Source organism: Balaenoptera physalus (genome assembly GCF_965194825.1).
Source record: "Balaenoptera physalus genome assembly, chromosome: 18".
NCBI classification, from domain to species: Eukaryota; Metazoa; Chordata; class Mammalia; order Artiodactyla; family Balaenopteridae; genus Balaenoptera; species Balaenoptera physalus.
Window position 1 is genome coordinate 81,455,801 of NC_138899.1, and position 24,163 is coordinate 81,479,963.

Here is a 24,163-nt window from a genome sequence, read left to right on the forward strand (position 1 = left end):
AATAAAAAATTTGAGGCATCAGGTAAAAAGACTAAGTCATTTATAAGAGAAGGAAACTCAGATTTGTCATTAGAGAGCAGTACTTCAAACTGGGTATGGAGGGAAAGGAAGGCAGGGAGAACAGGTCCTAATTAACAACAAACAAATAAACCTCTTTATCAAACTGATAACCACAGAGAAGAAAAAAAGAATTAATCCAAGTAACTTTAGAACAATCAACACCCGAAGTGAATATACTGTAAGGACAAAAAGAACTGCAAATAAATTTGGAATTTTACAGTAGAATGGGCATAGCAAATCTGAAACTGATTTCTAATTATTGCAGGACTCAGTAAATGAGTACATATAATGTTGATGAGAACCAGAGTTCTCATGGAAGAAAAGGGAGACAGAACTGCGGACAGTGAGAATGATAGGAGGACGCTGAGGTGATGGACCGAAATTACAGACATCGGTGTGAACTTGACTTAAAACAAATAAACATGTATTTTTTCCCTTTATCTCTGTCTAAAGGGCCTGAAAATAATGATGTCCCAGTAGCAATAAGTACATCTTGGTTTCTAAATTCTATTCTCATCTAAAAAGAATCAGGATTCCCTGGAAAACAGGTGATATCAGGGCCAGAGCAGGAAAGTACATGCTACTGGGACACCTTGTGCCAGAGAGCAAAGACATGCCCAAAACAGACAGGGACATAGCAAGAGGACACAGGAGCTGGCCTAAAGGGGCTCTCACGAGCCAGTGTGGGACCGTTTTAGCATTAATGTAAACAACAACGGTAATTAAGTAAAAAGATCCCATGAGTGTGTACTGGTATTTAAAAAATTCAAGGGGGTGGAAGGAGCTGCTCTTTATGGGGTACAAAAGGAAAAATATGGAATAACAGGGTCAGAAAGTCATTATTGGAAGCCACCACAGTAATAACTAATTAAGGCAACATTCTCCAAAGTATTTTATGGAACAGATGAACTTATTTGCAAAGCAGAAACAGTTACAGATGTATAGAACAAACTTATGGTTACCAAGGGGGGAAGTGGGGGGTGGGGGTGGGATGAATTGGGAGATTGGGATTGACATATACACACTGTTGATACTATGTATAAAATAGATAACTGAAGAGAACCCACTGTAGAGCACAGGGAACTCTACTCAGTGCTCTGTGATGACCTAAATGGGAAGGACGTCCAAAAAAGAGTGGATATATGTATATGTATAACTGATTCACTTTGCTGCACAGCAGAAACTAACACTACACTGTAAAGCAGCTATACTCCAATACAAATTTTAAAAAAAGATTCTACAAAGTATTTTAAAATCATGGATGAGAGGTTGTTGGGGAACAAGTGATTCTCACCACCTCAGAGATTACTTATAATCGGGTTGCTTACTATCAGGTTACTTTATGTCAGATTACTTACTATTTTACAAGGGAAAAAGGTACCTTTAAAAGGGGAGAAAAAATGATGCACCTCCCTTTATCACATAATTATAATTTAACATCAGCAAGGAGATGACTGACACATGGCTCATCTCTCGATGTCACGTACCTTACCTACAGAATACATTGGCCAGAATGTTTACACTCAATCTACAAATCATCTAATTCCAATTTTAAAAATACTATTTGTGATTTAATATTAATTAGCATTCATCTAATTCCAATGTGAAGAACCTTCTATAAAACAACTGGCCTGGAGTCTTAAAAGGGGGGCAAAGGGCTCTGGAGTGCTCTAGATGAGAGGAAACCGAAGACAGGAGACTAAACGCACGCAGGACAGAGAGCGGTGAAGGACACGCCAGGACCTCCAGGAAACCCACACGGTGTCACCAGGCACCGGCTGTGCATGGGACAACAGCACTGCTGCTGTCATGCTGCTGAGGTATCACCAGTCCTGATGCAGCAGAGGGTCTGTGCTGCTATGATACACATGGTCAGGAACACAAAGGCAAAGTCTGCAACTCGCTCAAGGCTCACCTGAAAGCTACCCCTTTGGTTTAAGCAAGTTCTGTAAGAGAGACTTCTCTACCTTCTCAAATTTCCCTGAAGAGTTTACAACTGACTTCCACCTTCTTGAAAACCATTTTCCTAAAGACTAGTGTTGACCTCCTCGTTTCCAAGCAGAATAGCCTGATTTTACTTAAATTTTCTGCATTGGTAAAAGGGAAAAGGGGGGAAAAAGAGGAAGAATAAACGAAGCTTGCTAGGTGTATGACTAATATTACTTCAAAAAAATTTTTAACAAGAATTCTAAAACTGAATTATTTTCTCAAAATACTTACAATCAATCAGATTCTTAGTTGGAACACAGTAATAAGAAACACTATCCTGCACACTCCACCAACTCCCCACTCTATATTTTCAGCCCAGATCTCCCTCTTCAACTCAGACCCATGTTGCCAATGCGAGACTGCCCATCTTCACTTGGATGACAAGTAACTAACTAAAATCTCATGTGTTCAAAACTGGAACTGTTCCCTGAATAACACCATCACTTATCTAGGTTCCCAAGCCAGTAACCTGAGCCATCTCTGACACCACTTCTTCCTTCATCAACTCAGTCACCGATCCTATGTGCATCAATTCTCCAACCTCCCCACCTCAATTCAGCCCCTCACCTCTCCCGGCCAGCAGTCTCTCCCCACTCCAGAGTCAGGTCAGGACCACAGCGTCTCAGAATCACCTTCCCAGTGATGTTAGTAATAAAGGCAGAAGGAATGTCAGAATTAGAAAATCACTATTTTCCAACCTGCAATGAAATAATAGTTCTAGGCAACAATCATCAATGGCTCCTAAAACCTGCACACGAAATGTGAGTTTTCTAATGGTGGATCAGACTGAAAACACCTAATCTCAATGATCCTGTTAATCTCACTGGAAAGGAGTCAGCTAGACAAGATGGGCCTTCTGATGTGTTATAGCACCACTCATGACCATCCTTGCAAAATAAATAAATAAACCAATAAACGCGAGAGCAATCCTGCTTCTACATCTAGCTACCGGTTCACAAGAACACAGGGGACAGAGGAACATGTTAAAAGCTATCGTGTGCTCATCCAAACCCAGAATATGGGAAATTCTACAGAACAACAATGTGGTCTCTTCATCAAATAAACATGATGGGGAAAAATGGGGGAAGGTTAGAGGAAGAAGCTGTTATAGATTAGAAGAGATTTAGAGATTATCAATGATATACAACATGCAGACCTTTTTCAAATCCCAATTCAATCAAATCAACAAAGACATGTTTTGTTTTGTTTCTTTGAGACAGCTGGGGGAAACTGAACACGTTATTAGATAATAGAAGATATTAAGAAACAAGTGTAAACTTTTTTGGTACGATAATGGTATAGCGGTTATGTTTTCACAATGTCTGTAATCTAATAAAATTTTGCAGGGTAGAGTGATATGACATCTGGAGTACTAAAGTATTTGCCTTAAAATACTCCAGCAACTAAAAGGGGAGAGTGGGAGCCGCAGACAGGAAGAATGGCGAAGTCCTCATAGTGACCGGAACTGGGTGATGAATTCTCAAGTCTCACGATATAGCCTTCTGCATTTTTATATGTCCAAATTTTCCTAATAAAATTCTTCAAAAAAGCAAGTTCCTAAAACATAAACCTCATCACACGACTTCCCTCAAAACTTCTGCCGGCCCTTCTACTGCCCAAATGGTTGAGTTTAAATCCAGGTGCATACAAATTTCTTCCCAATTTCTGCCCCGGTGTCACTCCTGCTCCTTTCCAAGTGAAAGCTCTGGCACTTCTCACCATTACCCCCAAATCTGTGCTTTTGCAAAACTCTGCATCTTTGTACCTGCCTCCCCTCCTAGGACCCTTGAATTTCTCATCTCTTAGGGCTTCGGCCAAATGACAAATCTTCTGTAATGCACCTTTGATGCTTATCCTCCAACTTTCCACAGCAGCCTCACAGCTGCCCGAGATCGTGTCTCACTCCGTGTTTCAGGTTCCGTCCACCTGGCCCTCCCCTTCACGTACCGTGAGAGCCTTGAAGGCAGAGGCGCATCTTATTCTTCTTCCTCCTAATGACTGACATATGAGAACTGGATTTTTTGAATGAATGAACATGAAATAATTAGCAAACAAGAGGCTGGAGTTATCCCTTTCATCAGGTAAAACAACTTAAAAGAAGTCCACAATTCCAAAGACTCTCGCCTGTACAAACAGAAAGACCCACGGGGTCCCACCCACCCCGAACTCCACAGCTGGGACCCCACAGCGCGAGGGCAGCCTCCTCTCGGCGCAGCTACTCGGCGCCTCCCTGTCGTCCCACTTGGTCCCGGCCACCAGCCAGGCTGCTGGCCCCATGTGGTGGCGGCAGGGTCACCCGTCGGCTGCTGCCCAGCACAGCTGATTTACAAGGCCGCATCAGCTTCTGGTGCACAGCGAAGCGATTCAGTTACACCTCCACACTTATGTCCTTTTCCATGATGGTTTATTACGGGTATGCAGATAGTTCCCTGGGCTCTACAGTACGACCTTGTTGTTTATCCACTCTATAGATAATAGTTTGTATCTGCTAATGCCAAACTCCTGATTTATCCCTCCCCCACCCCCTTTCCCCTTTGGTAACCATCAGTTTGTTTTCTATGTCTGTGAGTCTGTTTCTGTTTCGTAAATAAGTTCATTTGTGTCATATTTTAGATGCCACATGTAAGTGATATCTTATGGTATTTGTCTGTCTGACTTACTTTGCTTAGTATGACAATCTCTACGTCCATCCATGCTGCTGCAAACGGCATTATTTCATCTTTTTGATGACTAATATTCCACTGTATATATGTACCACATCTTCTGTACCCATTCACCTGTCCATGGACATTTAGGTTGCTTCATGTCTTGGCTATTGTGAATAGTGCTGCTACTTATCCTAATTCCTCAGTCACCTGGGAAGAACTTTAATGCTGGCTCCTTAGCACATAACTTTGAAAAAAGACTTTTCCTCTGGTCATTAGACTACTCCCAAGATAGTTACAACCTGTATGTTTTATATATAAATGGGTGGATGCAAATAAATAATATAGCAGTTTGGTTTTAGGCTTCAAAATACTCTGTGTGAAATTATTATTTAGCATGTATCAAATGAATCAGTAGGTTAGTTGCACCAGGGTAATCCAGCCCTGGAGTAACTGGCCAGATTCAGTGAAGTCAGGACATAAAAAATAGCTACCATCTGATGAACAGTTGTTTGCCATCAAACAACAGGTATTAGATGATACAAAGGAATTAGTGTTAACTTTTAAAATAACTAAAAAATAGTCAAACAAAATTAAAACCACACATATCACAAGTCCGAGCACTTTCAGTATACTAGTAATCTGTCTTCTTACTCATTTTAATAGTTTCACACATAAAATAAACATATTATTTATTACCCAAATTAGGACAACTCTGAAAATGACCGGGACCCTGACCACAGGCACACCAAGTCCACAGGCTTTTAAGCTGGGCTGCCCCGCACAGGTCGGGGTCAGTGACCCTGCCCCGCCCGGCCAACACCCAGTCCACAGGGATGGCCATCAGTACTGTACGCGAGGTGTGATGACAGAACAACTGAACAAGGTACACACACCCCAGCATCACCCCCGCTACCTAACCACCTCTGGAAACCATGAGCTTTTCAACAGTGCAACCATTGCTCAAATAACTTTTGGAAGTTCACCCCTGCACTTTTAGAACCATCACCACGCTTTTCTTGGGTACAAAGAGGAGGCGTTACTAGAAATTTTCTTGCATGACATATAGATTCTTATGAAGACAATTCCAAAATAAATAATTTAAAACCATTTTGGGCCATGGAACTATTGGAATAAATGTTTACTTCACAAAATGTACACTCAAAAATAAAGCTTATTTGGGTGCACAAATTCTAATTCATTTTACATTAAAAGAGTACATATATTTATTATTTTACAGGCAGTATTTCAAAAAGCAAAAAAAAAAAGCTATCCTCAGACAAATTTTAAAATAAAGGCAAAACTATCTCTTAGCTGAGTAGTAGGGACACAGATGATTATTAAAAAACACAGTTGTTTGCCGGTTAGAATATGTATTGATAAAAAATTATTTTAAAAGAAAGGCAGGGGCTTCCCTGGTGGCGCAGTGGTTAAGAATCCACCTGCCAGTGCAGGGGACACGGGTTTGAGCCCTGGTCTCGGAAGAACCCACATGCCACAAAGCAACTAAGCCCGTGCGCCACAACTACTGAGCCTGCGCTCTAGAGCCCGCGAGCCACAACTACTGAGTCCACGTGCCACAACTACTGAAGCCTGCATGTCTAGAGCCCATGTTCTGCAATAAGAGAAGACACCACAATGAGAAGCCCGCGCACCGCAACGAAGAGTAGCCCCCGCTCACCACAACTACAGAAAGTCTGCAAGCAGCAACAAAGACCCAACACAGCCAAAAATAAAATAAATAAATTAAAAAAAAAAAAAGGCAGCAAAATCCTTTTATATGGTACTACTCTTAAAAGTAAGATCATACATGGACAACTTGTAAGGCCCCTCAAGAGCAAAAGATAGATATGATCTATCTTCATAAAACTGTGACCATTTAAGGGTCTGGACCATTTAAGACACTCTATATTTACTTGGGGAAGAAAAAAAAAAAAAAAAGCTATCCCTAAAAAAAGAACCAAAAATGTAAAAACAATAAAACGTTGGCGTGACAGGCCAGTCGAGGTTCTCCTGTGTCCTGTGGCATCAACCATCAAAGCTCACGCAGACCAGCGGCTGCCTTGTCTGTCGATTTTCAGTCCACTAAAAATGAAGGTCTGGAGCGTCTCACACAAATGAATGTTAAATAGCACCTCATTTTTTCTTTTTAGCTTCAAATACCTGACGGTCGGTAAAAAGGTATCCGAATGCTAAATGATAAAAAGTATTTTAATGAACAAACACCATTTCTGCATCATGTATATTTTCTGGTGAAGAGCATCAACAATCACTTTTTGGGGTATTTTAGAAACCATTTCTAACTTCTGTGATGCTTACTAAGTCCTAAGCAAGCAGTGCTCCCAGATTTAAGTAGATAAACTGATGAATCAAATAGTCTTAAATACTGCTGTAGTAAAACCTCTCCACAAGACAAAGATTTTGGTGACTGGGAAATATCACAGTTTTCACAGGTAGCAAATGTTTGTTTCTTGCATGCACAGAATGATGACGAGAGGAACGAAGCACTTTCTCCTACCGGCTCTACTTCTAACCCTACGGTGAAAGAATCACAAGAACTTATGAACAGCGCTATTTTGCTGAAGTGGGAAAAGGTCAGCGACCAGTGCATTTTTGCCATATGCCTGTCCACTGACACTACTCAATGATTAGGTCAAAAAGTCACAGCAATATAAATACTGGAATACTTTATAAAAGAATTCAGGAGAAAGTTCACCTGACATAAGAAACAGAGGTTTCAGTCCTATAAAAATTCAAAATGTTATTAGTGCCGAGAATTTTAAGTTACTTATAAAATAGTAAGGATAGCTTAGAAAAAGGCACTTCCAAGTGGAGAAGTGTCTTCCTAAAACTAGGACAAGGATTAAGAATAAGCCTCAGGGACTTCCCTGGTGGTCCAGTGGTTGAGAATCCGCGTTCCAATGCAGGGGAAGTGGGCTCGATCCCTGGTCGGTGAACTAAGATCCCACAGGCCACAGGACAACTAAGCCCACTCGCCACAACTACTGAGCCTGTGCGCCACAACTAGAGAGAAGCCCATGCACCACAACGAAAGATCCCGCATGCCACAATGAAGATCCAGCGAGCCGCAACTAAGACCAGACGCAGGCAACTAAATTAAAAAATTTAAAAAAACAAGAATAAGCCTCAAACAGACCAGTCGATCAGGAATCACTCTCATTCAGACTGTCATCAACAACTTTAAATCAAGAGAGTTGCAAGTTGGGTTTAACCAGAGCCTTGGTAAAGTGAAAGGGCCAATAAAGCCAGTATTCTATAAGTCAAGACTTCTCGGGAGAAGTTTCAGCAAACTTATCTCACTAATAAAGCAGGAAAGTTAGAAATAAATTTAAGAAGATTTCAGTCAAAATGTCTAAATTTTGAGAGTAATATGAACCAATCACTTAGTAAGACAGGTGCATTTGTGTTTGTATAGTGTTTTTAGTGAAAGAAATAGGGAAGGAGGGAGTAGGCACCCATTCTAGAAAAGTGAAGTATAACTGTAGCAAAAAACTAAAGAAAACAGTCTCTAATCTGAACTCATCTTGTAAAGGATTTCCTTTACAAAAATTTTAAAAGTACTGAAGGTTTTGCTTAGTAATTTAAAAACTGTATTTATTAAAGACCCTGCCACTACAGCATACAATTAAAAAACTGGTAATTCCACTCCTCTAAATGGATTTCAAACTACAGCCCAAACCAAAAGAAAACCTACCATAGTGGTTAAGTGTGGCTGCCTGCCTCTGTCACTACTAACGGGTGAATCTGGGCTGGCACTGAACTTACCTAAGCCTCCGTTTCTTCATCTTAATCCATGAAAGTGTTGGCCCAGCATTTGGCACAGACAGAGGACATGTGCTGGGTGAGCAGAGGCTGCCTCTATCACGGCTATTATTATTAACAACCGCTACACACAGTCAAGTCCCAATACTGTTTTTGTCATTTAAAAAATACTAAGTATGTAGTTGAAACTCAAGTTGTAGGGAAAGAAGGGATCAATATTCAGCCCTTAAAAAATAACTTCAACAACTAAGACTCTTTATTGTGAGCAGTCTTCACTATATAGTTCTAAGTTCAAGAACCTCTGTCAGTATTCTAAAAAAATGATAATTATTTCTAATGAAAAAGAAAACTAGGGCTTCCCTGGTGGCACAGTGGTTGAGAATCTGCCTGCCAATGCAGGGGACACGGGTTCGAGCCCTGGTCTGGGAAGATCCCATATGCCATGGAGCAACTAGGCCCGTGAGCCACAACTACTGAGCCTGTGCAACTGGAGCCCGTGCTCTGTAACAAGAGAGGCCACGATAGTGAGAGGCCCGCACACCGCGATGAAGAGTGGCTCCCGCTTGCCACAACTAGAGAAAGCCCTCGCACAGAAATGAAGACCCAACACAGCCAAAAATAAAAATAAATAAATAAATAAAAAGAAAACTAAAAGCAAAAGCAAGAAGTTGAATTAGAGTCAGTTCAATTTATAAATAGAAGCTATAAATGAAACTTACAAAGAAAAGTAAAATGGGAAGTTCTTAGAAGATTCATAAATAAAGCCAATTCAATAATGTGTGGAATATGAGAATCAAGGATAAAACAATGGACAAATCCATAGAAAGAAACTCTTTTTTTTTTTTTAATTTTCAATTTTTTAAAAAAATTTTATTTATTTGGCTGTGTTGGGTCTTCGTTTCTGTGCGAGGGCTTTCTCTAGTTGTGGCAAGCGGGGGCCACTCTTCATCGTGGTGCACGGGCCTCTCACTATCGCAGCCTCTCCTGTTGCGGAGCACAGGCTCCAGATGCGCAGGCTCAGTAGTTGTGGCTCACGGACCCAGTTGCTCCGCGGCATGTGGGATCTTCCCAGACCAGGGCTCGAACCCATGTCCCCTGCATTGGCAGGCGGATTCTCAACCACTGCGCCACCAGGGAAGCCCGAAGGAAACTCTTAAACCAAGTTTGTGCATTAGTTTTAATGTTATCCCACTTTAGACCACCATCAAGTCTTTTTTCAAACTGCTGATGACAGAAGTTTAACTCATCTGAGTTCCTTTGAATTCTTTATCCTTCCTTACCACCAACAAGAGCTACTAAAAAACAAAAAAGTGGTTAAAAATTGAAGTGGAAATAGAAAAGAAAAACAAAAGACCCGGAGATAATCAGACCTGTGAATAATCTGAAACGGATTAAAATTTATAGCTTTATAAAGTGATCTAAGAATTGTTTGAATTAGCAGAAAAGTCAGACTTAGAAATATGTTAATAATGCTGATTAAATATAAGAGTATGTGTTGTATCTGTAATAGTAACATGAATAGCATAAAAAATATTCCTCAGGTATACAAAAACATGATGCTCACATCATGGACGAACAAGTAAAGTTTCAACACATCTCTTTTCTCCCCACTATCATCTTACTCTTAACTTAAAGGAAAATAACAACATGTCCAAACTATACCTGTTTGTCACCTGCAATCACAGCTTGGCTACAGAAAAAAGAGCCCGGCAAAAATCAATGAAAGCATTCTATGAGAATCAATTGGCTATACAGAACTTACAATAGGAATGTTGTATATTTTATTATTATTTGTAAATTCCTTACTATACATTCTGTATATTATTAAAATATATAATAAACTTATTATACTAAAAAAAAACACTATGAGATAAAATATAATACCTGGACATCTTTCTTCACTGGTTTAGCTTTGTTTTCCGCAACTTTCTTCCTAAATTCAAGAAGAACTTCTTTACAGTCCTCAAGGTGAACCTCAGGCTCCCAGGTATCATCATCTGGTGTGTATCCTTTCCATCGAACTTTATAAACGATCTTGCCCTGTTATATAAATTAAAAACAGGCAAATAAAGGATATTAGGCTTGATTATAGTTCCACAGCCATACAGTTGCTGAGAATACATGAACCAACTTGAAATGGAGATTAAAATCATGATAAAGACTGTTCATCTCCTGAGATCATTTGTGAATTCCTTAAAATACATAATGAAAGTCCATCCGACCGAAGTACAGCTGTAGTTTCTCCCTCTGAGGGCAACTGCTTACTATAGTGGAATAATAAAACATCAGTCATATTTTAATCTGTCCCCTCCTAATGTGAATCAGCCTAAAAGCCTCTCTTAAAATGTTCTCTGCAAGACATGAGAAGCTGGTAATTTTAACAGTTTCTGGGGAAAAGGAAGGAAGGAGAGTCAATCTTCAATCTATTTTGCATGTATTACTTTTCACTTAATAACTAATTTTTAAATTAAATAACCACAATAAAACAAACATAAAAAAAATGTTCATCTCCTGAAGCAAGTGGCAAAAAAAAAAAAAAAAACCAGTATCACACCAAAAGCAAAAGCAACAAAACCAAAAGTAAACAAGTCATACTATATCAAACTAAAAAGCTTCTACACAGCAAAGGAAACAATTAATAAAATGAAAAGGCAACCTACTGAATGGGAAGATATTTGCAAATCATATATCTAATAAAGGGTCAATATCCAGAATACATAAAAACCTGATACAACTAAAAAGCAAAAAACAATCTGATTTAAAAATGGGCAGAAGAACTGAACAGTTTTCCAAAGAAGACATACAGATGGCCAACACGTAGCTAAAAAGATGCTCAACATCACTAATCATTAGAGGAACGCAAATCAAAACCACAATGAGTTGTCACCTCACACCTGTCAGAATGGCTATTATCAAAAACAGAAGAAATATCAAGTGCTGATGAGGATGTGGAGAAAAAGAACTAACTCTTTTGCACTTTTGGGTGAGACTGTAAATTGTTGTAGCCACTATGAAAAACAGTATGCAAGACCCTCAAAAAATTAAAAACAGAACTACCGTATGATTCAGCAATCCCACTTCTGGGTGTTTATCAAAAGAAAATGAAAACACTAACTGGAAAAGATATATGTACCCCCATGTTCACCGCAGCATTAGTTACAATAGCCAAAAAGTGGAAACAATCCAAGTGACCATCAATAAATGAATGAATACAGAAAACGCAGTGTGTGTATATAGACACACACATATATATCACACACGTATATAATCATATACATCACACATATATGTATGTACACACACACACACAGAATATTATTCAGCCATTAAAAAAAAGAATGAAGTCTTGCCATATGCAACGACATGGATGAACCTCAAGGGCCTTACGATAAGTGAAATAAGTCGGAGAAAGATAAATACTATATGATCTCACTTACACATGGAATATAAAAAGAAAAACAGGGCTTCCCTGGTGGCGCAGTGGTTAAGAAATCCGCCTGCCAATGCAGGGGACGTGGGTTCGAGCCCTGGTCCAGGAAGATCCCACATGCCACGGAGCAACTAAGCCCGTGAGCCACAACTACTGAGTCTGCGCTCTAGAGCCCGCGAGCCACAACTACTGAGCCCGCGTGCCTAGAGCCCGTGCTCCGCAACAAGAGAAGCCACCGCAGTGAGAAGCCCGTGCACTGCAAGGAAGAGCAGTCCCAGCTTGCTGCAACTAGAGAAAGCCCCCACGCAGCAACTAAGACCCAAGGCAGCCAAAAATAAATAAATAAATAAATTTTAAAAAAGAACAGGAAAACAAACAAACAAACAAAAAAACCCAAGCTCACAGATACAGAAAGCAGATCGGCGGTTGCCAGAGGCAGGGGTGGGGGTGGGAAATGGGTGAAGGGGGTCAAGAGACACAAACTTCCAGTTACAAAATAAATATGTCACGGGGATGTAATAAATGTACAGCATGTGACCATAGTTAATAATACTGTACTGCATATTTGAAAGTTGCTAAGAATGCAGATCTTAAAAATTCTCATCACAAGAAAAAAATTTTTAGATGTTAACTAGACTTACTGCAGTGATCATTTCACAATATATACAAATATCAAATCATTATGTTGTACACCTAAAGCTATTGTAACGTTATATATAATGTCAATAATACCTCAATTTTTAAAAAATTAAAATAAATAAAACCACAGTACCATCAATCCATTTTTTTATAAACCAAAGACTGAGGTCTTTTTCTGATTATACAAGCAATGTGCAATCTTTGAAAATCAATGAAAAACAGGAAAAAACAAATAAAAGTCACCTCAAAATACTGATAACAATTTGATCTATTTTCTTCACCTTTTGCATTTATAAGTATATATTTAATGTATATATACTTAAAACACTGGGATAATACTATCAGTTTTTTCTTGCTTTCTCACTGATATATCAAATAGTTCTTGCTTTAATATCTTCCAGAAACATAATTTTTAACGACTGAACATTATTCCATCATATAAATACAACAAAAAATACAATCACAACTTTCCCTTTGGAAACCAAAGGTTGTTTTGATTGTTTCCAATTTGTGTTTTTTATAAGTAACACTCTGACTCTGATTAGGTTGTTAGAATAAATTCCCAAAAGAGAGACCAACCGGATCAAATAATAAAGCCATTTAAAGATTGTAAAAATGCACTGTCAAATGTCTTCCAGAAAAGATGCTCCAACTTTCACCTCACCAGATACAAGAGCAGGGATCAGCAAACTGTAGCAGGGCCTGCCTCTGTTTTTGCTCATCCTGTAAGCTAAGAATGGTTTTACATTTTTAAATGGTTGAAAACAAATCATCCAATCATTATGTTGTACACCTGAAACTAATGTAATATTCTCAGTGAATTTCACTTCAATTAAAAAAAAATTAAAACACACACACAAAAACAAATCAAAAGAAGAATCATATTTACATCAAGTGCCTCAAAATGTGTTGTGCACTGTCAAAATCTCTGCATTTATTGGCTCACTTAATCTTTAGAATAACCCTGTGAAGTATTAATATTCATTTTACAGATGAGGAAACTGAAGCTTCTAGACAGACCTATCTACTAATGATTACACAGCTAAAGAGTAGTTCAGCTGAAATCCAAACCCGGGACCTGGGCTGCATGCAGAAAGTCATCCCGCACTGTGAAGGCAATACGTGTAAATGCCAAAGGCAGATGCGGGTAACACGTTCTAGTGAGTTCCCAAGAAGGAAGATCACTGTCCTTGAGAGAAGGAAAGTTTTTTAGGAGAATGAGGTCACATTTCTACCATGATAAGGAACACCAACTCTAAACCCCCAAATTGTCTCTCAGCCTACAAAGTCTAAAATGTTTACTATATGGCAATTTACAAAAAAAGTTCTGCCATATTCCACATCCACTTACAAAATTATCATTAAGCCATTTACATTTTTTCTTTGAAAAATTACCTGCTATGTGCCCACTTTCACCACTGCTATTCAATGTTGTACTGGAAGTTCTAGCCAGAGCAATTAGGTAAGAAAAAGCTATAAAACGCATCCAGGTTGGAAAAGAAGAAATGAAACTATATTCATGGATGATATGATTCTATTTATAAAAAAAATCCCAAAGAATACACAAGAAAGTAACCAGATCTAATAAATGAACTCAGCAAAGTTGCAGGGTACAATACACACAAAAATTAATTGTTTCCATACATCTGAAATGCCCAAACCAAAAATGAAATTAAGAAAGCAATTCCATTTACAATAGCATCTAAAGTATGAAATACTCAAGAATAAACTTAGCTAAGGACATAAAAGACTTGCATACTAAAAAACTACAAAACACTGCTGAAAGAAACTAGAGAAGATACAAATAAATGGAAAGACATCTGTGTTCTTTGGTAGGAATACTTAATATTGTTAAGATGTCAACACTACCAAAGTGACCTCAGGTCCCTATCAAAATTCCAATAGCCTTGTTTGCAAAGGTAGTAAAGACAAACCGCAAATTCATATGGAATTGGAAGAGGTCCTGAATAGCCAAAACAATCTTGAAAAAGAACAAATTTGGAGGACTCACACTTCTTGATTTCAAATTTTACTACAGAGCCACAATAATCAAAACAGTATGGTACTGGCATAAGAACAGACACATGGAGTCCAGAAATAAACCCACACATCTAAGGCTAACTTATATTTGATAAAGGTGCCAAGTCCAATGAACAGGGCCACAAATTGTGCTGGGACAACTGGATTTTCACATATGAAAGAATGAAGTTAAATCCCCATCTCACACCATACACAAAAATTAACTCAAAATAGACCAAAGACCTAAATTTAAAAGCTAAAAGCATAAAATTCTTAGAAGAAAACACAGGGGTAAATCTTCAGGACCTTGGATTTGACAATGAATTCTTGGATACAGGCATACCTAAGAGATATTGTGAGTTTGGTTCCAGACCACTGCAATAAATATCACAATAAAGCAGGTCACACAATTTTTTCGGTTTTGCAGTGCATATAAATGTTATGTTTACACCTTGGTCTACTGAGTATGCAGTAGCATTATCTAAGAAAACAATGTACCTACCTTAATTAAAAAACACTTTGTTGCTAAAAAATGCTAACCATCATCTGAGCCTTCAGTGAGTGGTAATCTTTTTGCCATAGTAACATCAAAAATCACTGGTCACAGATCACCATAACAAATATAGAAATAATGAAAAAGTGTGAAATATTGTGAGAATTACCAAAATGTGACACAGAGACATGAAGTGAGCATGTATATATGAAGTGAGCAAGGTATATATACAACATCAAAACATCAAAAGCCCAAACAAAAGAAAAAAATAGGTAAAATAACTTCATCAAAAACAGAAACTTTTGTGCATCAAAGGACATTATCAATAGAGTGAAAAGGAAACCCATATAACTGGAGAGAATATTTCCAAATGACATCTCATAAGGGATCAATACCCAGAATATATTAAAAAAAAAAAACTCCTCCAACCCAAAAATGAGACAACACACTTAAAAATGGACAAAGGAAGGACAGGAATAGACATTTCTCTAAGAAGATATACCAATGACCAATAGCACATGGAAAGATGCTCAACATCACTAGTCCCTCAGGAAACGCAAATTTTAAAACCACAAGATACTACCTCACACCCACTAGGTCAAACAAAAACATAGAAAGTAACAAGTGTTGGTGAGGATGTGGAGAAATGAGAACGTTCTCACACTGATGGTGGGAATCTAAAATGGTACAACTGCTGTGGAAAACAGTTTGGCAATTCCTCAAAAAGTTAAACAGAATTACCTCATAATCCAGTAATTCTACTCCAAGGTATATACCCAAAAGAACTGAGAACAGAGACTCAAACAGATATGTGAACATACATTTCAGGGCAGCATTATTCACAATAGCTAAAAAGTGGGAAACAACCCAAACAAACAACAGATGAATACATAAACAAAATGTGGTGTATACATATAATGGATTATCCAGCCTTAAAAGGGAAGGAAATGCTGATACATGCTACAACATGGATGAACCTTAAAAACATTATGCGAGGTGAAATAAGCCAGACACAGAAGGAAAATACTGAACTGGCCAAAAAGTTCGTTCTGTAAAAACCCAAACGAACTTTTTGGCCAACCCAGTATTTATGATTCCATTTATATGAAGTACCTAGAATAGGGAAACTCATGAAGACAGAAAGAAGACTAGTGGCTGCCAGGAACTGAGGGGAGGGAGAATAGGGAATTAGTATTTAACGGGTACAGAGTCTCAGCTTGGGAAGATGGAAGAGTTCCGGAGCTGGATGTTGACGATGACTGCACATCAGTGTGGATGTACTTAATGCCACTGAACCACACACTGAAAAATGGCTGAAATGAAAAAGTTTAAGATACACATATAAAACGCATATATATAAACTACATCAAAAACATTTTAAAGTTACCTGTTGTATCTTTTGCCCATTTTCTTGCTCATTTATGAGAATTCTTCTTTTTAATACCTCTCTTTTTGGCCTTGCCACGCAGCTTGCGGGATCAGTTCCCCGACCAATGATTGAACCCGGGCTATGGCAGCGAAAGTGCCAAGTCCTAACCACTGGACTGCCAGGGAATTCCCTTTCTTTTTAATACTTGATGGCTATTAAACCTTTGTCATATATATTCCAAATTCTTGTTTTTCCAGATTTCTGATTTTTCTTTTCTGCTTGATACCCAATCTCACTGAGAAGCAAGAACACACTCATGCAACAGTTTTCTGCATGACCTGCAGAGCACCATTCCAGCTATACTCTTAACGCTTGTCTGATTTTATTCATACAACCACCAAGGCAATAAACTTTCCAAACTGACTGCCAACCACTGTTCCCTCCCACTGCACCCTTCAATCATGCCCACACTGCCTTTCAATCATTCTGCCATCTGTAGAAAGACCAAGCATTAGCATCTAACAGGATTAGAAACTAAGAAATAGTGAGAAAAGAGTAGCCTCTTAACTTTCAGAAATAATCCTGAAAATCTTTATAATTTTAAAATAATAATTAAGAGTCTATGTTGGGAATTCCCTGGCGGTCTAGTGGTTAAGACTCCGAGCTTCCACTGCACGGGGCGTGGGTTTGATCCGTGGTCAGGGCACTAAGATCCCGCATGGTGGCCCACCCCACCCCACAAAAAAAAGAGAGAGCATGTCAGTTTAACGGTTCAGCTATATAACTGGGTGCGGGGCAGTGATTATAACAACTGAAAAGGCATGCATAAGCTTTTTAGCAAAACAGTGTGGAAAGAGAAAACTATTAATACACAACCTTGTAAGAGCTTCTATGAAGGCACAGTTAAAACTGGAGATAAACCAAGGTGAGAGAGCGGCTTGCTTAGCTCCTCGTGGCAGCCCTCCTGCTCTTGGCACAAATACCACGGGAGAAGTTACGCCGCTACAGGGGAGTGGAGGGATGCCTGAATGTACCCAACAACAGGGCGCGGAGACCAGCGATCCTTATTTGTGGGCCACCTTAGTTTTGTGTGCATAAAAATAGTGCTAAATTTGTTACTCAAAGTTGCTTTTAAAAAACACTATTTACTTTCAAATGGGCCAGAAAAAAATGTATATAAATGAAGAGAAAAAAAAAATAAAGCCAATATCAACAACTGGGGGATCTGGGTAAAGGCGTATGGGAGATTCTACACAATTCTTGCAACTTTTCTGATGATTAAAAAAAAAAAGGCAGTAATGAACACATATAAATTTAATACTTGTTATCAATTAGGTTTGATCTAGTCAATGAGAATGAGGGAGTATTAACAATCATTCTCAAGTACAAGGAGTACATCTCAATTTTAGCTCCAGATTTAACTGACTGACAATTGTTACAGCCTTCATTTCAGCAGTTTTGCTTCATTCATTCATTCAACAAATATTTACTGAGGGTCACTATGTGTATAGCAGTATACAAAACAAATGAAAACCTGAATTACATGTTTTTTTAATAGGAATAATGTCAACCCAAATATTGCCCAAGACTTTGCTGTATATTAAGAAATTTCATGATAGCCCTGGGATCTAGAAACTTATCTTCAAAATTCCCAAAATGTCTATTTTCTTGGTAGCCACATTTTCTTTTAGCTTAATCAGTGGGACAAACTAAATGGCAGCAGATGGTCTGTCCTCTTATCCTCTTAGGTTGTATATACTAGATAATTAGCTAAAAATTTTTGTTGGGCTTCCCTGGTGGCACAGTGGTTAAGAATCCGCCTGCCAATGAAGGGGACACGGGTTCAATCCCTAGTCCGGGAAGATCCCACATGCCACGGAGCAACTAAGCCCGTGCGCCACAACTACTGAGCCTGTGCTCTAGACCCACGAGCCACAACTACCGAGCCCATGTGCCACAACTACTGAAGCCCCCGTGCCTAGAGCTCATGCTCTGCAACGAGAAGTCACCTCAATGAGAAGCTGGCGCACTGCAACGAAGACCCAATGCAGCCAAAAATAAAAAATAAATAAAATAAATTTATAAAAAAAGAAAAAGCAGAAATAAATGAAATAATAAAGAAATATATAATCTAACATTAAAAAAGGATAATATACAACCAACTTTGGTTTATTCTATGAACACAAAGTTGATTTAACATTAGGAAATCAATGTAGTTGATCACATTAGTGATATAAAGGAGAAAAATTATGCGATCATCTTAACAGATGCAGGAAAAAATTTAATAAAATTCAACATCCTTTCGCAATAAAAGTATTTAGCAACTAGAAATAAATGGAATTTCTTTAACAAAGGGTAAATACACACAAATTAATTGTATGAGCAACAAACAAGACAATGAAACTTTTCAAAAGACCGTTTACCACTGCATCAAAAATATCAATTATACCTAAAAATCAACTTACTAAGACCTCAACATAGAAAGCTATAAAACATTATTGAAAGAAATTAAATTGATCCTAAATTTACCCACAGATTCAATGCAAATCCCAATAAAAATTCAAAGTTTTTAATGTGTGCAAGGAAATTGACAAGTTGATTCTAAAACTTACAAGGCACTGTTAAAGAATAAAAAGACAGATTTGCTCAATGAAACCTGATCCCTACATTATACTATACACAAAATCAATTCCAAGTGAAATGTAAATATAAAATCTGAAAGGCAAAACAACAGAGCTTTCAGAAAAAAAAAAAAAAGAGAATATTTAGGGTAGGGAAAGATTTCTCAAACCAGACATAAAAAGCACTCAACATCAAGACAAAGATTAAGTTTTTCTACATTAATCATACGAACTTCTACTGACCAAAAAAGACATAGCAGGAAAAGAGATAGCCATGACATCACCCACAAAGGGTCTGAATCTAGAATACAACAAATTAATACAGAAAGACAAAGTAGAAAGAGATCTCTGAACAGGCACTTCATAAAAGATAACCAAATGACCAAAAAGTAAGTACTGGGTTGGCCGAAAAGTCCGTTTTTTGGCCAACCCAATATATGAAAAGATGCTCAATGCTTTCAACACTGATTACTAGTGCAGAATCCAGAGAAATATAAATTACAAGTAGGAAATACCATCAGATACCCCACCAGTACTGGCTAAAAGTATAAAGACTGACAATATCAAGCGCTGATAGGATGCTTAACAAAAGGAATTCTCATAAACCATTAGCAGTAGTGTAAATTGGTACAACCAATTTCAAAAACAGTTTCCACTTAAAGCTGAAGACACATGCATCCTGTCTGAACAATTCCACTCCTAGATGTATACAACCAAGAGAAACATTTGTGCACAATACACCAGGAGACGTGTTCAATAAAATTCACAGAAGCATTATTCACAATAGCCAAAAACTGGAAACAACCCAAATGCCCATCAACAGTAGTAGAAAAGAGAGACTGTAATATGTTCATACAACTGAATACAGTTGACCCTTTAAAAACATGGGTTTGAACTGTGGGGTCCACCTATATGAAGATATTTTTCAATAAATATATTGGAAAATCTGGACTTCCCTGGTGGCACAGTGGTTAAGAGTCTGCCTGCCAATGCAGGGGACACGGGTTCGAGCCCTGGTCCGGGAAGATCCCACATGCCACGGAGCAACTAAGCCCGTGCACCACAACTACTGAGCCTGCGCTCTAGAGCCCGCGAGCCACAACTACTGAGCCCATGTGCCACAACTACTGAAGCCCGCACACCTAGAGCCCGTGCTCCACAACAAGGGAAGCCACCGCAATGAGAAGCCCGCGCACCGCAATTAAGAGTAGCCCCCGCTCACCACAACTAGAGAAAGCCTGCGTGCAGCAACGAAGACCCAACACAGCCAAAAAAAAAAAAAAATATATATATATATATATATATATATGAATATTTTTTGGAGATTTCCGACAATTTGAAAAAAGTCACAGACGAAACACATAGCCAGAAATACTGAAATGATTAAGAAAAAGGTACGCAATAAATGCATAAAGTATATGTAAATACTGGCCGATCATTACAAAGACATAAGGTGAGTGACATTTAATGTAAAATTAATGTGTTAGTTTTCTTAATGTTTTATAACTTTGCTTTCAAAGAATTATATTATCATATTATTTTCTAATTGGAGGAAGTATTAGCTTATTATTACAGGTAAGTGACTTTTAAAAAAATGTAATAATGTTTCTGATACTGTACTATGAATATGACTGTAATACCATATGCCACAAAAATTTTCTAACAATTCATTCATTAGTGTCTAGGCTAGGCTACTGCGAAGCAATTTTATCGATTACACTAGGCTACCATAAAGTATGAATCAATAAAGTTTTTCACATTATCTTTTCATTTTTGATGTCCAGTGCTGGTAATATATATAACATCTACAGTGTTTTGCATCATATAAGGCAATATTGATGTAGGTTCTGACAAGCAATTCATCTCATAAACAGAAGATATAAACTTAGGGTATAAATTACTGTAAATATATTTTCTCTTCCTTATAATTTTTAAAATATTTTCTTTAGTTTACTTTTTAATTAAGGATACAGTATACAATACACATAACATACAAAATATGTGTTAACTGACTGTTTCTACTATGGGTAAGGCTTCCCCTTCTGGTAGAAGGCTATTAGTTAGGTTTTGGGGGAGTTTATAAGTGGCTTTTCAGCTGTGCGGGGGTCAGGCACCCCTAGGTCCCAAGCTGTTTGAGGGCCAACAACTATGCAGCAATGAAAAGGAAAGAAACTGTAGCTCCAACAACATGGAATAAATCTCACAAAGATATTGTTGAGAAAAAAATGCAGACACACCCCAAACAAACATAGTGAGATTTCATTTAAATGAAGGAAAAAAATTTTTTAAATATGGGGCTTTAGGTACAGTGCCTACAATTCTTTGGAACTGGCAAAATTAAATATTGTATGAAGAAGTGAATCATCTTAATTCTGAAGATATTACCCTAACCAAATATTTTCTGAATATCTTTCACCTGCCAAGCATTGTGTTAAACGCAGGTGATACACCTATCACCTCAAGGTGCTTACAAGGTATTTGGGAAAATTATACATAGAAATGTCCCTATCTTTACTGCAACTAACAATAAGCTTGATGATGCTGGATTTGTTATTTATCCCCCACTGGACAGGAGAATCTTTAATGTCAGCAACTGTGTATGCTACAACTCATCTCTATATCCTCAGGACCTAACACAGCACCTACCCATGCAGTAATTGAAAACAAAAAAAGTCTGCTGAATGGACAAAAAAAATTAATATAAGGTAGCGTATGACAAATGGGAAATAACAGACAATAAAAAGAACACAATATACAGAACGACCACCGTGTAGGGCCTTTGGTCATCTTACACCTATTTACTAAAACAGATTATTTTCCCATTGCCCATCCTCCCACCCTCTCACCTTCCCCCAGCCTCCAGCCCACAATTCATTCACTCACTTAACAATCTGATATACACAAAGCAATCACGGCATGCTAGGCACTGGATTAAAGTGCTAGCGATAACAAATTAATAAAAAGCATAGTCTACCAAAGGAGCCTACAATCTAGCAGGAGACAAACATGTAAAGAACGATAACCTTGAAGGGCATAAAGGGGGAAGCACCTCACTCTGCGGGGACCAGGGTGAAACAAGGCTTTCACAGAGACACTGAGCGGGGAGCGCCGGGCAGGGCGCGGCGAGGAATTCAAGGCTCCTGCGAGGCTGCAGGCACACGCCGCGCAGGGAGAGCGGGCGAGGATGCTCAGGCTCTCAGACCCGAGACGCCGCCCCCCGGGGTGATGGCGCGGACGGGGCCTAAGAAGGAAGCCTCCTCTCAACGTCCCCGCGGCGTGGACATCCGTCTACACCGCCTCCAGAGCCTCCCGAGCGGGCAGCACCACCCCGGCCGCGCCGACCGCCGCGCGTGAGCCCCACCCCCCCCCGGCCCGGGCCCCGCACGTACCCCCTCGACCTTCATGTCCAGGATCTTCTCCACCTCGAACACATCCTCGCCGTCATCCTCGCTGTCCCCGACGGCCTCCGCTCCTTGCGCGGCCTCGTCCTTCTCTCTGCCCACCGCTGCTCCTCCCTCTCCTTCGACTCCGGGCGACTGGCCACTGCCGTCGGCACCCGAACCAGGAACTGCAGCCGCGCTCGACCCCTCCGCCTCCGCCTCCGCCGCAGCCATAACGGAGCTCTGCCAGCCGCGGGGAGAGCGGTTGCGACGCGCGCCCCTCGCTCGGCCCCGAGCCCCCGCCAGCAGGACGCCGCTGACCAGAAAACGCCAATGGCGGGCTCGAGACCCCAGAGCGACGCGCGCGCACAACAATCACGTCAGGGCGGGCGCGCCGGAGCCCCGCACCGCCCACAGGAAGCGGGTGGGCTGGCCGAGGGGGGTGCCCCCGGCGGAAGGAAGAGCAGGGCGATGGACGCTTGAGGAGAGGCCGCGGGGGAGCGCCGGTGGGCGGGGCTTGAGGAGCGTGGGCGGGGCGTGGGCTGAGGGAGAGGGAGCCGCGGAGGGGAGGCCGCACTGTAGCGCTGGTGGGCGGGGATTGCGGGACGTTGGCGGGAAGTGGGCGGGGCGAGAGGGTCAGTGCGCGGGACAGGTTCGTGGCGGGTCCTCTTCTCCGCGCCGCCCGCTGCCCAGAGCAGGTGATGCTTATCTGGGTGATTTTGATTCGATTAACGCCTGTGAAGGATCCAATCAAACACAGATCATAGTGCTGTTATATTTTAGGGAGTGCTGTTTAAAGATAAGGAAAACATCTATTTTCCAATTTCTAGTAGGGTTTTGTTTTGTTTTTTTAATTCCCACTGAGAAAAATCAGAGGAGGTGATAAAAGTAATTTGTACACGTTATGAACGATTGACAAAAATAGTCACCCCTCAAAATGAATTGTCGCCCAGAGTTGCTAGGTGAAATATTTTTCTCACTTTGAATTGCAAATAAGCACATAAAGTGTTTGTAGCAGCGAGCTTTTTATTTAACAGTGAACTTTGTCGACTGAAAATAAATGCACAAGGTGAGAGTTGCGAGTTGGGTTTTATTTGGGGCAAAATGAGAGCTATGTCCAGGGGACAGCGCCTCAGCAGCTCAGGGCCTGGGTGACCGGCCAGGAGACGGAGCGGTCAAGCACGCGCTGCTGCTGGCCACGAGGAGCGGACGCCCCGTTAATGATTTTGTGCCTTTCTAGATGTGAGGGGAGGCGAGAACCGGGTTCCTAAAACCTTCTCCGGCTTTTCCCAGAGCACAGAGCGCCTCACTCCTGATCTCCGCCCTGAGCTCCTCTCAGGGGCCTTGGAGGTCCGCAGCTGTGGTGGCTAATGACCTCATCCTCGAGTGACAATTTTCAGCTGGCAACTTAATTTACAAAATTAACTCTTTTAAATGGACTCCCTGAGTTCATTTAAGACTATGATCTGGCAGGCGCCTCTTGAGAGCAGCGCCAGGTGTTTGAGTTGGCTCACGGAACGCATCCTACGCATTAGGAACACAGAGATCGCTACACCATAGCCTGCCCTCCAGGCACTCTCAGTCTCTACGGGAAGACACACAGCAATTCTAATGCTTCCATATATTTTTTTAAAATAAGTTTAAAAAATATTATAAAGCAACATTAGTTGATGGGGGACAGCTGATTGTTTCACAAGAATTCCAGCTAACAAGTATAGAAGAAAAAATAGAGAAC

The 24,163-nt window shown here is 39.9% G+C and overlaps 1 protein-coding gene across 2 annotated transcripts in view; it reads right to left on the reverse strand.

Annotated features, from left to right (window-relative positions):
- Positions 1-22,913, reverse strand: part of MPHOSPH8 (M-phase phosphoprotein 8) — a 52,465-nt gene extending 29,552 nt beyond the window's left edge. For both annotated transcript variants that reach the window (XM_082435115.1, XM_082435114.1), the window contains exons 1-2: positions 22,438-22,913; positions 10,362-10,517 (exon numbers count right to left, since the gene is read on the reverse strand). In XM_082435115.1, the coding sequence (XP_082291241.1) occupies positions 10,362-10,517; positions 22,438-22,662 (381 nt within the window). In that variant the 5' untranslated portion in view covers positions 22,663-22,913. The remainder of the gene's footprint in view (positions 1-10,361; positions 10,518-22,437) is intronic.
- Between the last annotated feature and the right edge of the window lie 1,250 nt (positions 22,914-24,163).